The following is a 17,570-nucleotide window of genomic DNA, read 5'->3' on the forward strand; positions in this document are numbered from 1 at the left end:
CCTGATTAGGTTATACCACATGTGTTCTGAAGCTGTTCAATGCCATATTACACTCCCAGCAGCAGTGATGAGTTCTTGTTCCACATCCTCACATTTTTCACCCATCTGTTTGGTTTGTGGTGAAATATCATAGGGATTTTGCTTTCCAGAGAGCATGAGCATCTTTTCCTGTGTTGACTTGGTCATTGGTGTTTCCTTTTCTGTGACTTGTCTGTTCAGGATATGTTCCTACTTTTGATTTGGGCTATTTCTGTTATTGAGCTGTAGAAATTCAATATACATTCTGGGAATATTTAGATCTTTAATCCAGGTGGAATTAATTTTATGTGAATGTTGGGAGGTAAGGATAAATTTCTGCCTTTTTTTTCATCCTTTTATTTTCAATATTCTTGGCATTTTATTTTTTGTTATTTATTTTTGCTTCTAAATACAACCATATATCTATAATTATACTTTATAGCAGACTCAATGCTTTTTTCTTTTAAAAAAAGAACTATTATTAAACTATAATTATAATACAATAGAAAAATATTATTATGGTATAAGGTATGATACCTTATACTAGGAGGTATAAGGTATGATGCCTTATGCTAGGAGGTATAAGGTATCATACCTTATGCTAGGAGGTATAAGGTTAAATTTGTTAAGTTTTGATATCTGCACAGTCATAAAACCATCATGATAATCCAAATTCTGAGCATACCTATCACTGCAGAGTTTCCTTGTGCCTTACTATAACTTCTGTCTCCTGCCCTTCCCTGTCCCCTCCTCCCTCCCTTACCCAGGTAGCCACTGACTGCTTTCTGTCATAAATTTGTTTGCATTTTTAGAATTCATATAATTAATCATGTTAATTCTTTCACCCAGTATAATTATTTTGAATTTTATCCATAATGTTGGGTGTGTCAACAGTTCATTTCTTTTGATTGCTGAGTAGTAATTTAGATATCACAATTATTTAGCCATTCATGGGCTAAAGAAATTTCAGTAGTCTCTAGTTTTGATGAATACAAATAAAGACTATATGAACATTCATGAAAAGTATTTGTGTAAGCATATGCTTTCATTTCTTTTGGATAAGCACCCAGGAGTGGAGTGGCTGGGATGAATGATACAGGGGATATTTAATTTTTAACAAAACTCACCAAGTAGCTGCACTATTTCACATTCCCACCAGCAGTGTGTGAGTTCTGAATGCTTCACATATTTGTCAACACTTGGTATTATGATTTTAATTTTAGACATTTTTATAACTGTGTAATAGCATCTTATGTGGTTTTACCTGACATTTTCTTAATGACTTGTGATCTTGATAGTCTTTTCAAGTGCTTATTTGCTGTCTGTATATTTTCTTTGGTGAAATGTCATCTCAAATCTTTGGCCAATTTGAAAAGCTGGTTTCTTATGTTTTTATTGAATTTTGCAAGTTCTTCATATAGTCTGTATAGAAGTCCATTATTTGATTTGTAAGTATTTTCTTTGTGGCTTGCTTTTTATCTTCTTGGTTGTTGTTGGTTGTTTAGTCACTAAGTTGTGTCCGACTCCTGTGATGGACTGTAGCCTGCCAGGCTTCTCTGTCCATGGGATTCTCCAGGCAAGAATACTGGAGTGGGTTTCTATTTCCTTCTCCAGGGGATCTTCCCGACCCAGGGATCAAACCCAGGTCTCCTGCATTACAGGCAGATGATTTACCAACTGAGCTATTATCTTCTTAGTAGTGTTTTTCAATGAGAATTTCTTAATTTTGGTGAAGTCCAAGTGTAAGTTTTTCTTTCATGAATTTCACTTTTGGTGATTTATTTAGGAAATCTTTCCAAAATGAAGGCCAAAAAAGTTTCGTATATTTTTCCTTTTAAAAGTTTTATAATTTTTACTTTTCATTTAGATCTAAGTCTTATTTTGAGTAAATTTTTTTACTTGATACCAGGTCTGGATTTAAGTACAATTTTTGTTTTTTCTTCTTCTTTTGTATACAAATATCCTATTTTTCTAGCACTATTTATTGAAAAGACAACCCTTTCTTTGAATTTCCTGTGCACCTTTGTGTAAATTAATTGTGTATGGGTCTATATCTACTATAAACTCTATTTTTTTCCACTCTTCTCTTCATCCATCTTGATGCCAGTACCACATAGTCTTGATTACTGCAGCTTTGTAAGAAGTCTGGAACTTAGTATACATCCTCAAACGTTTTTTCTTTTTTAAAGTCGTTTTACTTGTGCTGGATTCTTTGCATTTCCACATGGATTTTAGAATCAGCTTGACAGTTTTCAACAAAATGCCTGTTGGAATATTGATTAGGATTGAATTGAATCTACATCAATTTGAGGAGAATTTACATGTAAATCATATACTCTGTCATCCAGTACATGAATGCAGTCCCTCTATTTTTATGGGACTTAATATTTGTCAGCATTGTTTTGTAGTTTTTCATACAAAGGTCTTATGCATCTTATCAGATTTATCCCTCTCTGTTTCATATTTTTCATGCTATTTAAAGTACTTTAAAATTTCAATTTTTTGTTGATAGCATATAGAAATAAAATTAATTTATCTATACTGATCTTGTGTCTGGTAAACTTGCAAAACTTCATCCTAGTAGCTTTGTAGGTTCTATATGATTTTCTACACAAATGACTAATTATTTGTAAGTAAGTATACTTCACTTCTTTCCATTCTTTGTGTCTTTAATTTCTTTTTCTTGCCTCATTGCACAGGCGAGAACATGAGTGCAATGATAAATTTAAATGGTGGTGAAAGGGGACATCCTTTCCTTGCTCCTGATCTTATGGGGAATGCTTTCCTCCTAAGTGTAAGTTTTATAGCTACTCTTTATCAGCTTGACAAGCTTCCTTTCTATTCCTTGTTGATGAGTTTTTACTGGGAATGGGTGTTGGATTTTGTCATTTTTTTGTGGCATCTTTACAGATGATCATTGTGTTTTTCTTTTTTAATCTTTTATTATAATTTAGTAAATTATACATTTTTGTTGTTAAATCAGCCTTTTATTCCTGTTAATACAATGCACTGACATTCATATTTCATCAGTTTTACCTTCATTTTGTGTGTATGTGTATATTTTTTTAGTTCTTTGAAATTTTATATATGTACATTTCTGTAACTACCACTGTATTCCAAGATACAGGACAGTTCCATCACAAGAATCCCCCTTCTGCTACCCTTTTATAGTCAGAGCCTACACCCTCACTCTTCCCCTCTCTTCATCTGGCAACCACTAATCTGTTCTCTGTCTCTATAGTTTTGTCATTTCAAGAATGTTATATAAAAGAAGTCACATCATATGTTACCTTTGGAGATTGTTTTTTTTTCCTTTTGATATCCATACAAATTGTTGTATGTATTAGTATTTTATTCCTTTTATTGCTGAGTAGTAGTCCATGGTATGAATGTATCAATACTACAGTTTGTTAAACCATTCAGGAACATTTGAGTTCTTTATATTTTTGGCTATTAAGAATAAAGTTGCTGTGGACATTTGTGTGTAGGTTTTTGTGTGAATGTATGGTTTTTGTTTCTGGCATACATGCCCAAAAGTGCAAGTTGCTGGCCTATATGGTAAATATAGGTTTAGTTTTATAATAAAATGCCATACTCAATTTCCAGAATGGCTATACCATTTTATATTCCCATCAGCAGTGTTTGAGTGATCTGGTTTTTCTGCATTTGTGTCAGGATTTGGTGTTAACACTATTTTTTTTTTTTAATTGTAGCCATCCTATCAGATATCTAGCAGTATCTCCTTAGTTGGTGGGAGTAAGAAGTTTAGTACAAGCAGTTCTTCTCTGAGGAGAGCTGAGTTGCTCAGTGTATCTGAGTAAGTTCACTGTAGCAAGGCTTTCGGAGAAGGCAATGGCACCCCACTCCAGTACTCTTGCCTGGAAAATCCCATGGGTGGAGGAGCCTGGTAGGCTGCAGTCCATGGGGTCGCTAAGAGTAGGACACGACTGAGTGACTTCACTTTCACTTTTCATTTTCATGCATTGGAGAAGGAAATGGCAACCCACTCCAGTGTTCTTGCCTGGAGAATCCCAGGGTCGGGGGAGCCTGGTGGGCTGCTGTCTATGGGGTCGCACAGAGTCGGACACGACTGAAGCGACTTAGCAGCAGCAGCAGCAGCAGCAAGGCTTTATTCTTCTTGCAAAGAGACTTGCATTCTCCACATGGATAGATTAAGAGCTTATGAGGACCTGTTCATAGGTGGTTATTGCTGTCATTTTGTGAGGTCTTCCTGGCATGTCCTTAGCATCTACTTATTCTCCTCAGACAATCATTTTCCCTGAGTGGTTGGCAGGTGTGAGTGTGTCTTAAGATCTAATCTAATCTGATCACCAAGTGGTTCGGGCAAAGACAGTCTAACAAGTGGTGAGAGGAAAGACATAGTTTCTTCCTAGGTTAGCTCATACTGGTGATGGGCAGGCAGGGACATACAGACTCAAGTCCAGGGTGTCCACTTCAGCATCTTTGAACACTGCAGTTTTAAAAGGGCCAACTTCTGATAGTTCATTTCAGCTTGGTGGGTACCATGAAAGTTGATTGGCCCCAGGAATAATGGGTAGCATGAATATTATTAACTAGAGTTGTTTGTTTCTTTTAAGGTAGAATTTACTGGAAATGCAACATTTTAAGTATACTAGTCTGTGAATTCAAATAATGCATACATCTCTATAACACAAACTTTATCAAAATGCACATTACTGTTATCCAGATAGTTCCCTTGTGGCCCATCCCAGTAAACCCCTGCTCCCACCCCTCAGAGGTACCACTGTTTTTTGATTTTATTTCACCATAGATTAGTTTTGCCTGCTGTACAATTTTGCATAAATGGAATCATATAATACTTTCTTTTTTGTGTAAGGCTTCTTTCACTCAGTATATTTTTTAAGTGTCATCCATGCTGTGGCATACATCAGTAGTCTGTTATTTCTTTAACATCAAATAAGGTACCATCATATGAATATATATATATGACTGTTTATCCATTCTCCTTGAGAAACACCTTGATGGCTTCCAGTTTTAAGTTGTTTTGAAAAAGCTGCTGTTAATATTCTTATGGTAATTTTTTGCTTGTTTTCAACAAACTTTTGTTTTCCATTTGCTTTGGATACATACCTAGGATGAATTAGTTTCCTAGAGTTGATTTAATTAATTACCACAAACTGAGAAGCTTAAAAAAAGAAATTTATTCTTTCACAGTTCAAAATCAACTTGTTGGTGGGGTTGGTTCTTTCTGGAGGTTCTGAAAGGGAGTCTATTCTGTGCCTCTCTCTTCGCTTCTGGTGGTTGTTGGCAATCCTTAGTGTTCCTTGTCTTATAGCAGCATCAGTCTAATCTCTGCCTCTGTGGTTATACAGCCTTCTTCCGTCTAAGTGTCTGTGTATCCAGATCTCCCTCTCCTTGTAAGGATACCAGTCATTGGATCAAAACTCAGTCTAATTGGAGTATAACCTCATCTTAACTTGATAACATGTGCAAAGACTCTTTCAAAATAAGGCCACATTCATATGTTCCAGGTTGACATTCATTTTGGTGGGATACTATTTAGTGCAGTACACTGAGTCATAGGGTAACTACGTGTAGTTTTATAAGAAATGACTAGACCTTTTCCAAAGTGGTTGTACAGTTTCTCATTTCCATGATCAACAGACATGTAAGAGTTCTTGTCACTTCACATCCTCCCCAACAGTTTTCATTTTATCTTTGGTGATGGATGTGTTGAGTTATCTCATAGGGGGTTTCCATTTTGCTCATGGTTAATGACGTTGAGTCCTTCTGTGTGCTTTTTGATGTTTTATATATATCATGTACTTTGTGAAGTATACATTCAAATATTTCTTCCAGTTTTTCTGCATTGATTTTTATAATTAAATTTATTTATTTTTAACTGAAGGATAATTGCTGTACAATATTGTCTTGGTTTCTGCCAAACATCAACATGAATCAGCCATTGATATACCTATGTCCCCTGTCTTGAACCTCCCTCTCACCTCCCTCCCTATCTCACCCCTCTAGGTTGTTACAGTGCTCCATTTTGAGTTCCCTGAATCACACAACAAATTCCCATTGGCTATCTATTTTACATATGGTAATGTATTTGTTTCCATGGTACTCTCTCAATACATTCCACCTCTCCTTACCGCCCCCCACCACCCATGTTATTTTTCATTATTGAGTGTTATGAATTCTTTATTAATCCTTGATACTAGTCCATTGTCATTTGTACATTTTGCAAATATCCTCTCAGTCTGAAGCTTTTGTGCTCATTTTCTTAATAATAACTTCTGATATTTTAATATCGAGGAAGTCTTTTTCTTTTCTTAAATTTTTTTGTCATCTATATTTTCTTTTAAATGCTGTTTAGTTATAGCTGCTTTTATACTTAGATTTACAGCTCATCTTGAGTTAACTTTTGTATATGGTGTGAGGCAGGAATCAAGGTTTTGTTGTGTTGTTTTTTTTTTTCCCATGTGGCTACACAGTGGCTCCAGCCCCATTTGTTGAAAAGTCTTGTATTTCTCTCATTGGATTGCTTTGTTGAATATCTAATCGCTGGCTAAGATTGGGTTTATTTTACACTCTCTCTGTTCTATTCCTTTGATTAGTATGTCTATCCTTAAACCAAACCATACTGTCTGTGCTACTGTAGGATCACTGAAAATCTTGAAGTCAGGTAGTGTAAGTCTTCTCCTTTTTTTTTTTTTCTTTTTCAAGGTTGCTTTGGATAGTCCTCTGCATTTCCACTTAAATTTTAGGATCACTTTCTCATTTGCAAAAAGAAAGAAAAAAAGAAAACCTGGGTAGTGTTTATTTTGAGATTTTACTCTATATGTGGAAAATTCTGAAAGAGATGGGAATACCAGACCACCTGATCTGCCTCTTGAGAAATTTGTATGCAGGTCAGGAAGCAACAGTTAGAACTGGACATGGAACAACAGACTGGTTCCAAATAGGAAAAGGAGTACGTCAAGGCTGTATATTGTCACCCTGTTTATTTAACTTACATGCAGAGTACATCATGAAAAATGCTGGGCTGGAAGAAACACAAGCTGGAATCAAGATTGCCGGGAAAAATACCAATAACTTCAGATATGCAGATGACACCACCCTTATGGCAAAAGTGAAAAGGAACTAAAAAGCCTCTTGATGAAAGTGAAAATGGAGAGTGAAAAAGTTGGCTTAAAGCTCAACATTCAGAAAACGAAGATCATGGCATCTGGTCCCATCACTCATGGGAAATAGATGGGGAAACAGTGGAAACAGTGTCAGGCTTTATTTTGGGGGGCTCCAGAATCACTGCAGATGGTGACTGCAGCCATGAAATTAAAAAACGCTTACTCCTTGGAAGGAAAGTTATGACCAACCTAGATAGCATATTCAAAAGCAGAGACATTACTTTGCCAACAAAGGTTCGTCTAGTCAAGGCTATGGTTTTTCCAGTGGTCATGTATGGATGTGAGAGTTGGACTGTGAAGAAGGCTGAGCGCTGAAGAATTGATGCTTTTGAACTATGGTGTTGGAAAAGACTCTTGAGAGTCCCTTGGACTGCAAGGAGATCCAACCAGTCCATTCTGAAGGAGATCAGCCCTGGGATTTCTTTGGAAGGAATGATGCTAAAGCTGAAACTCCAGTACTTTGGCCACCTCATGCGAAGAGTTGACTCATTGGAAAAGACTCTGATGCTGGGAGGGACTGGGGGCAGGAAGAGAAGGGGACAACAGAGTATGAGATGGCTGGATGGCATCACTGACTCGATGGACGTGAGTCTGAGTGAACTCCGGGAGTTGGTGATGGACAGGGAGGCCTGGCGTGCTGCGATTCATGGGGTCACAAAGAGTCAGACACGACTGAGCGACTGATCTCATCTGATAGATAACTTGAGGTAGAAATTGCATCTTACCAATATCAACTCTTACAAGCCACTACCTAAATCTTTTCAAATTCATCTCAGCAAAATAAACATTTGTGAGATGCAGCTAAAGAGGAGTTTAGAAGGAAATTTATAGCCTTAAGTGCTTATTTTTAGAAAAGGTCTATGATCAGTGACTTAAGAAGCTAGAAAAAGAACAAAGTAAATGCAAAGTGAGTGCAAGGAATGGAATAAAGAAAATAAGAACAAAAATCTGTGAAATATAACACTTTATTAGCAGGAAAATTTGCCAAGAAAATGTTGAATGTCTGAAAAGAATATTATATATTGCTACTAAATTATATATTACTGCATAGACTAATCAAGAGAAAAAGAAGACATAAATAATTCAAGAGTGAAGGGGAAGTTACTACATCTTCTTGATACTTTAAAAGGATACTAAGGGGATATTATGAACAAGTTTATACTAACAAGTTTAACACCTTATATGAAATGAATGAATTTTTGAAAAATACTACAGATACGGAATGGGACAAAATCTGAATATAGTACATTTTTAAAGTAATTAAGGATCCCCGAACCTGCGCAACTGATAAAAACATTCCATATTTTAAAAGAATTACACACCATGCCCAAATGAAATTTATTCTACTTATGCAAAGCTCAGCATTAGAAACTCTGTACTACAGATTAGTCAATTTATATATCCTCTGATAGAAGCTTTCTCTCCAGCTCTCTTCCTTTCTTTTTAAGTCCTCAGCAAAGTCACATTTACCATCCATATTTCTACCAGCAGTCTCTTCTTGCTTTTTCTAGTATGTACCTCAACTCTTTCAGCCTCTAACTGTCATCTAGTTCCAAAGCCACTTCCCCAAATTTTAGGTACTGGCTATAGCAGCATCCCACTTTTGGTATCAAAATCAGTCTTAGGGTTATTGAGTAACAGAACCCTTTGGATGTATTTGTATACACACACACACATACACACACACAAACACAAGATGTATTATGAAGAATTGGCTCATGTGACTATGGAGGCTGAGAAGTTCCAAGATCTGCAGTTAGCAAAATGAAGACATATGAGAGCCCATGGTTCTCTCAGGCTCTCAGTCTCAACACCCAGTAAGAACTAGTATATCAGATCAAGTGTGATAGCAGGAAAAACAAAAACAACTCCATCTGTCTCCTCTCCACCACCCACCCTCCCATGTCTCAGCCAGAAGGCAACTAGCCTGGAAGAATTCCCTCTTATTTTGGAGTTGTTGTTCAGTCACTAAGTCATGTCTGACTCTTTGAGACCCCATGGAATGCAGCACACCAAGCTTCCCTGTCCTTCACTGTCTCCCAGAGTTTCCTCGCACTCATGTCCATTGAGTCGGTGATGCCATCCACCCATCTCATTCTCTGTCACCACCTTCTCCTGCCTTCAGTCTTTCCTACCATCAGAGTCTTTTCCAGTGGATCAGCTCTTCGCGTCAGGTGGCCAAAGTATTGGAGCTTCAGCTTCAGCATCAGTCCTTCTACTGAATATTCAGGATTGATTTCCTTTAGGATTGACTGGTTTGATCTCCTTGCTGTCCAAGGGACTCTCAAGAGTCTTCTCCAACACCACAGTTAAAAAGCATCAGTTCTTCAGTGCTCAGCCTTCTTTATGGTCCAGCTCTCACATTCGTGCACGACTACTAGAAAAACCATAGCTTTAATGTCAGCAAAATGATGTCTCTGGTTTTTAATATGCTGTTTAGGTTTGTCATTGCTTTTTTCCAAGGAGCGAGCCTCATTTAATTTTGTCACTGTCTGCAGTGATTTTGGAGCCTCCAAAATAAGATGTGTTACTATTTCCACATTTGCCCCATCTATTTGCCATGAAGTAATGGGACCAGAAGCCGTGATCTTAGTTTTTTGAATGTTGAGTTTTAAGCCTGCTTTTTCACTCTCCTCTTTCACCCTGATCAAGAGGCTCTTTAGTGCCTCTTCACTTTCTGCCATTAGAGTGGTATCTGCATATCTGAGGTTGTTGATGTTTCTTCTGGCAATCTTGATTACATCTTGTTGAGTCATCCAGTCCAGCATTTTGCATGATGTCCTCTGCATGTAAGTTAAATAAGTAGGGTGACAATATACAGCCTTGACGTACTGCTTTCTCAATTTTGAACCAGTCTGTTGTTCCATGTCTGGTTCTGACTGTTTCTTCTTGACCTACATACAGGTTTCTCAGGAGACAGGTAAGGTGGTCTGGTATTTCCATCTTTTTAAGAATCTCCACAGTTCGTTGTGATCCACACAGTCAGAGGCTTTAATGTAGTCAATGAAGCAGAGTAGATATTTTTTTGGAATTCCTTTGCTCTTTCTATGATCCAACAGATGTTGGCAATTTGATATCTGATTCCTCTGCCTTTTCTAAGTCCAGCTTGTACATCTGGAAGTTCTCGGTTCATGTACTGCTGAAGCCTAACTTGAAGGATTTAGAGCCATTACCTTGGGAGAGAGTCAGTCTTTTGTTCTACTAAGGTCTTTCAACTGCTTTACTCAGTCTTCCTATTTAAGTGTTAAAGTCTTCCCAAAACACCCTCACAGAAACACCCAGCTGCTGCTGCTGCTGCTAAGTTGCTTCAGTCGTGTCCGACTCTGTGCGACCCCATAGACGCCCAGAATAGTGTTTAAATGTTTGGGCAGCCTGTGGCCAGAGCAGTTAATGCGTAAAATTAACTGTCACATATTTTAATATTTCTTTTATATTGTCTTAAAATCATGGAGATGGCATATTATGAAAGTTGTCTAGTTTCCAGGGATTAATTCAGATTCTTATCAAAAGTGTTCTCTTTTTTCACATGTGGACCAAGTCTTAAAATTCTTTTAATTGTTTAAAAGCAGTGAATGCCAAGCATTCTTTCTTCTATTGTATGGTATCTGTTTAACTCACTGCTATAATTTTATTCCTTACAATTACAGCTGCAGAAGGGAAAATTTCTTTAAGAAGCCATTAGGCGTGGATTTTTTTTCTGTTTCCTTCAGGATGTTTGTTGAACATCCCAATATGGACAGTTGTTGAAATACTTATTGGTCTGAAAAATCAATTGGCATGAGCATAGCTGTAGGTTATAAATGAGTTTATAAATTGACCATTTTTTTATATATCTTGGCAACTTTTATGATTAACTGAAAAGAATTACCTTGGTAAAATTTATTTCTTCTTTTATTGAGGAACTTGGATGCTTAAAGCCACAGTGAACACTGTAACTCTTAATCATTTTTAGTTAAAATTTGTCACATTACCAGATAGCATAAAAATGATGATGAGTGAACAGCCTTAGTAGAGACTAAGGCTCCCATAAGGACAGTGTTAACTGTATTTAAATCAGTCATTGTATTTAATACAAAAGACACTGAACAGCATACCTGTAATGGAGTAGTTTACCACTGGCCTTAGACTTTTTGCCTAGCTGGGAGTAAAACAGGTCAAGGAGAAGGCAGCGGCTGCTTTTCTCTTCCTGCTTTTCTCATAGATAAGGAGACAATAATGCAATACTGAAAGCTTAGCTTTCAGAGCTTTAGAATTACAACAAAAGTATTTCTTGGAAACTGCTAGCCAGAAATGTACATGCCTGCCATGAGTTTTGAAAATGTGGATAGCCTAGCTTAACAAAATAAACTCACTCATGGTTCAATGGACTGAGCTAAAGACCAACCATGATGGGACCCCTGATGGCCAGAACTGTATACAAAGACTGAAAGGATATTCACTTTCATTGGAAGTCCAGTAGGGTCAACAGTTGAGTGATTCAGTTCAGTTCAGTTGCTCGGTCGTGTCTGACTCTTTGCGACCCCATGAATCGCAGCATGCCAGGCCTCCCTGTCCATCATCAACTGCTGGAGATCACCCAAACTCATGTGCATCGAGTCAGTGATGCCATCCAGCCATCTCATCCTCTCTCGTCCCTTTCTCCTCCTGCCCCCAAGCCCTCCCATCATCAGAGTCTTTTCTAATGGGTCAACTCTTCGCATGAAGTGGCCAAAGTATTGGAGTTTCAGCCTCAGCATCAGTCCTTCCAATGAACACCCAGGACTGGTCTCCTTTAGGATGGACTGGTTGGATTTCCTTGCAGTCCAAGGGACTCTCAAGAGTCTTCTCTAGCACCACAGTTCAAAAGCATCAATTCTTCGGCACTTAGCTTTCTTCTCAGTCCAACTCTCACATCCATACATGACCACTGGAAAAACCATAGCCTTGACTAGACAAACCTTTGTGGCAAAGTAATATCTCTGCTTTTGAATATGCTATCTAGGTTGGTCATAACTTTCCTTCCAAGGAGTAAGTGTCTTTGAATTTCATGGCTGCAATCACCATCTGCAGTGATTTTGGAGCCCCCCAAAATAAAGTCTGACACTGTTCCCACTGTTTCCCTGTCTATTTGCCATGAAGTGATGGGACAAGATGCCATGATCTTCATTTTCTGAATGTTGAGCTTTAAGCCAACTTTGTCACTCTCCTCTTTGAGGCTTTTTAGTTCCTCTTCACTTTCTGCCATAAGGGTGCTGTCATCTGCATATCTGAAGTTATTGGTATTTCTCCCGGCAATCTTGATTCCAGCCTGTGCTTCTTCCAGCCCAGCGTTTCTCATGATGTACTCTGCATAGACGTTAAATAAGCAGGGTGACAGTATACAGCCTTGACGTACTCCTTTTCCTATTTGGAACCAGTCTGTTGTTCCATGTCCAGGTCTAATTGTTGCTTCCTGACCTGCATACAGGTTTCTCAAGAGGCAGGTCAGGTGGTCTGGTATTCCCATCTCTTTCAGAATTTTCCACAGTTTATTGTGATTCACACAGTCAAAGGCTTTGACATAGTCAATAAAGCAGAAATAGATGTTTTTCTGGAACTCTTTTGCTTTTTCCATGATCCAACAGATGTTGGCAATTTGATCTCTGGTTCCTCTGCCTTTTCTAAAATCAGCTTGAACTTTTGGAAGGTCACGGTTCACATATTGCTAAAGCCTGGCTTGGAGAATTTTGAGTGTTACTTTGCTAGCGTGTGAGATGAGTGCAGTTGTGTGGTAATTTGAGCATTCTTTGGCATTGCCTTTCTTTGGCATTGGAATGAAAAGTGACCTTTTCCAGTCCTGTGGCCACTGCTGAGTTTTCCAAATTTTCTGGCATATTGAGTGCAGCACTTTCACAGCATCATCTTTCAGGATTTGAAATAGCTCAACTGGAATGCCATCACCTCCACTAGCTTTGTTCATAGTGATGCTTTCTAAGGCCCACTTGACTTCACATTCCAGGATGTTTGGCTCTAGGTGAGTGATCACACCATTGTGGTTATCTGGGTCATGAAGATCTTTTTTGTATAGTTCTTCTGTGTATTCTTGCCACCTCTTCTTAATATCTTCTGCTTCTGTTAAGTACATACCATTTCTATCCTTTATCGAGCCCATCTTTGCATGAAATGTTCCCTTGGTATCTCTAATTTTCTTGAAGAGATCTCATTAATCAGGGCTACTTCACAGGATCCTCTAGATTTAGCACCACACACACACACAATGAAGTTTACTGAATAGTTTGCTGAGGAGGAAGTGTAGGGCCTTTTAAGTGTTAGGAAGGGTTTTCATGGTAGCTATTATTGTTAGTATTAAAAGCTGGCATCTTAGACAAGACAGAATGAATAACTTCCTGTAAAAGGGTTAGATAGTAAATATTTTAGGCTTTGTAGTCTTTATGTTTTTTGTTGCAACTACTCACCTTTGCCTTTGTATATGAAAGCTGCTATAGACACAACATAAAGATTGAATGTGGCTGTGTCCAATAGACTTCTTTACAGAACACGTGTTTGGCTGTAGTTTGCTGACCAATGTTGTTGATTGTTCATAAAATACATCTCAGTTTTGATTGGTGAAGAAAGAAACATGTATGTCTGGAAAGGCCTGGTGTACTGAGTTTATTTAAGGTTCATGGTATTTTTCATCAGCTTCAGGTGGATAGAAGCAGGGTGATAGAACAAGGCATCCAAATTTGATATCTACAAGTTATTTTAGGTGGAAAGTTTCCATGTACAACAATTTGTATTAAAAAAAAAAAAGCAAAACACTGAGAAGAGCAGGTCTTAGATTGATTGGGGTCACTGGGAGCCAAAATCACTTAAGGGGTTGTAGGCCTAGACTATGTCTCTGTGTTTCACTTGCAAATCCACACACCATGTTAGAGGACCCAGCACATAATCCTCTAGGAAATACTTGTTTAACTTCCCACATGGATCTCTGACCTGTCCTCTGTACTGCCTCCACTAGTTAGTTCAGTTCAGTTGCTCAGTCGTGTCCGACTCTGCGACCCCATGGACTGCAGCACGCCAGGCCTCCCTGTCCATCACCAACTCCCGGAGTTCACTCAGACTCATGTCCATTGAGTCAGTGATGCCATCCAACCATCTTATCCTCTGTCATCCCCCTTCCCTTCCTGCCTTCAATCTTTCCCAGCATCAGGGTCTTTTCAAATGAGTCAGTTCTTTGCATCAAGTGGCCGAAGTATTGGAGTTTCAGCTTCAACATCAGTCCTTCCAATGAGTATTCAGGACTGATTTCCTTTAGGATGGACTGGTTGCATCTCCTTGCTGTCCAAGAGACTCTTAAGAGTCTTCTCCAACACCACAGTTGAAAAGCATTAATTCTTTGACGCTCAGCTTTCTTTATAGTCCAACTGTAGAGGGACTCCCTTTTTTGACCCCATCTTTTCTTATAGGAAAAGTCCCTAAAGAAATTTGTAATGTTATGTATTTTAACTCTCAGTAAAAGCATGTATTTGTAGATATTGTTTACACTGGTGTTAATGTCTGTGGCTTGTAGGATAATTGTATTTGGGGCACATGTATAACTCTGATGGCAGTGATTTATAGGGCTAGAGCTGCCTGTGATGCTTTCTTAAACCTCCTTAAGCTGGGCTGATACTTAGAGCTGGCTCATTATGTGGGTTTTATGTGTTGTAAAAGGTATGCATCAATATGTCACCATGGGTTGGAACGAAGGTCTTTGAAGGAAGTCTTTGTGCGGGAGCATCTGAGGAATGAGAACTAGACAAGTGTTAACCATCCACAAGATACCTTTGGTGATTTTGACTGACACTTTCTCTCCAGCAGAAGGAAGAAAAGAATTCCAACCCTGTCTCTCCTGCCCGGTGACTTTTTCCAGTCCACAGATCCTCCATCACTATATGCTCTGTGGTCATGCCCTTCAGATCTTCCCAGGTTCATCTGCAGAAAGCCACTTCCTACTAGATGCTCCAAGCTGCTTGAATGAAAAAGCAAAAGATGGAGAGAGAGAAGGCTCTGGCACTGTGTTTGGGAGGCTGCAGCTGAGTGGGACTTCAAGGGCATTTTTCAGCTCATCTCAAGGTCAGCCAGTAGACCAGGGAGGCAGTAGCAGTGGAAGAATAGACCAGGGGATGATCTCTGACGAGGCAGATGCAGTATTAACAGAGACAAACATCTCAGAATCTGGAGCAGTCATATGTGAAAACTATAGACTAGGATTTAGCAGAAAATCAAGCCTCTTTAGCCTCCAGAAGCATCATGTGTGCCCTGAATGTGGCAGAAACTTCTGCCAGAAGTCAGACCTCGTCAAACACCAGAGGACTCACTCGGGAGAGAAGCCGTTTAGTTGCAGAGAGTGCGGGCGAGGCTTTGGCCGCAGGTCCTCCCTCACCGTACACCAGAGGAAGCACTCAGGGGAAAAGCCCTACGTGTGCCGGGAGTGTGGGCGACACTTCAGGTACACATCCTCCTTAACTAACCACAAGAGGATACACTCCGGGGAGAGACCCTTTGTATGTCAGCAGTGTGGGAGAGGCTTTCGCCAGAAGATCGCCCTCATCCTGCACCAGAGGACACACTTGGAAGAGAAGCCCTTTGTGTGTCCAGAGTGTGGAAGAGGCTTTTGCCAGAAGGCATCACTCCTTCAACACCGTAGCTCGCATTCAGGCGAGAGGCCCTTCGTGTGCCTGGAGTGTGGGCGTGGCTTCAGGCAGCAGTCTCTGCTCCTCAGTCACCAGGTCACACACTCAGGTGAGAAGCCTTATGTCTGTGCTGAGTGTGGGCACAGCTTTCGCCAGAAAGTCACCCTCATCAGACACCAGAGGACACACACAGGGGAGAAGCCTTACCTGTGCTCCGAGTGTGGGCGTGGCTTTAGCCAGAAAGTCTCCCTTATGGGCCACCAGAGGACGCACACAGGTGAGAAGCCTTATGTGTGCTCTGAGTGTGGGCGTGGCTTTGGTCAGAAGGTTACCCTCATCAGACACCAGAGGACGCACACAGGGGAGAAGCCTTTTCTGTGTCCTGAATGTGGACGTACCTTTGGCTTCAAGTCACTTCTCACCAGACACAAGAGGATACATTCAGGGGAGGAGGCTGATGTGTACAGAGTATGTGAGCAAAGACTTGGTCTGAAGATCCAACTCACCTCTGACCAGAGGACACACTCAGGAGAAAAGCCATGTGTGTGTGATGAGTGTGGACGCGGCTTTGGCTTCAAGTCAGCCCTCATCAGACACCAGCGGACACATTCAGGAGAGAAGCCATATGTGTGCAGGGACTGTGGTCGTGGCTTTAGCCAAAAGTCTCACCTCCACAGGCATAGGAAAACCAAGTCTGGCCATCACCTCCTGCCACAGGAACTGTTCTCTTGACATTTCCTTTCCTTCCCTATGAGTGTCTAGGTGGTAGAAATCACTAGGAAATGTTCCACTTCTCTTAAAATGCAGTTGAGAAAAAAAAAGTTGTATTTTTTCAGTGATCATAAGATAGTTGATTTATGGTTTACTTCCTAACTGGCAGTGTGTTTTACTTTGCCAGGGCTGCCATAACAAAATACCAGACTTGGTAGCTCAAAGAACAGAAGTTTATTTTCTCATAGTTCTGGAGACTAGAGGTCCAAGATCAATGTGTAGGCAGTTTGGTTTTTATTGAAGTCTTTCCCCTTGGCTTGCAGATGATTGCATTCTTGCTGAGTCCTGAAATGGATATTTTTTTACCCTGTGTATGTACTTTCCTGGTAACTCTCTCTCTTCTTTCTGAGGACACCAGCCATACTGGATTAGGACTTCACCCTATGACCTTGTAAAGGCCCTGTCATCAAATAAAGTCATGACTTTATATGTTATGTTATGACTTCAGTATGTTAATTTGGGGGAACAATTCAGTCTTAACAACTCAGTCCTCTGGACCCCCTATATTCACATTCTTCAAGTACAAAATACATTCACCCCAAATTAACAGCAGCAAAAGTCTTAGCCCATTTCAACTTCATCTCTACATTCAAAATCTCACCTAAGTTTCATCTAAGTCGAGTGTGGATGAGACTAGAAGTGCATTTAATCCTTTCCAACTGTGAACCTGTGAACCAGACAAGTTATTTGCTTCCAAAATACAGTGATGGGACAGGCAGAGAATTCACATTCCCATTCTAAAAGTGGAAAGGATTGATTGGTCCCAAGCAAGTTTAAAATGTTACAAGGCAAATTCTATTAGTTTTTAAGGCATGAGAATGATCTCTGGTTGTATCTTCTGCCCTCTGGTCTGGCTGGTGTATGGGGCCCACTGAAACCATGGAAGAACCATACTGGCTCCCCAAACTTTTACTGTCTGGGCTTATTTTGGAAATGGCAGACCTGCTGGTCTCTGTTTCACCTTTGGGGTCAT

General features: G+C 39.6%; 1 protein-coding gene across 5 annotated transcripts in view; it reads left to right on the top strand.

Annotated features, from left to right (window-relative positions):
* ZNF169 (zinc finger protein 169) overlaps nucleotides 1-17,031 on the top strand; it is a 56,496-nt gene extending 39,465 nt beyond the window's left edge. For 4 of the 5 annotated variants that reach the window (XM_010808188.4, XM_005210455.5, XM_002689853.6 and 1 more), the window contains one exon: nucleotides 15,009-17,031. In XM_010808188.4, coding sequence (XP_010806490.1) covers nucleotides 15,009-16,558 — 1,550 coding nt within the window. In that variant the 3' untranslated portion in view covers nucleotides 16,559-17,031. The remainder of the gene's footprint in view (nucleotides 1-15,008) is intronic. The other variant, XM_010808187.4, reaches the window with a different exon arrangement.
* The last annotated feature ends 539 nt before the right edge of the window (nucleotides 17,032-17,570 follow it).

The sequence above is a fragment of the Bos taurus genome, chromosome 8 (assembly GCF_002263795.3).
Source record: "Bos taurus isolate L1 Dominette 01449 registration number 42190680 breed Hereford chromosome 8, ARS-UCD2.0, whole genome shotgun sequence".
NCBI lineage: Eukaryota > Metazoa > Chordata > Mammalia > Artiodactyla > Bovidae > Bos > Bos taurus.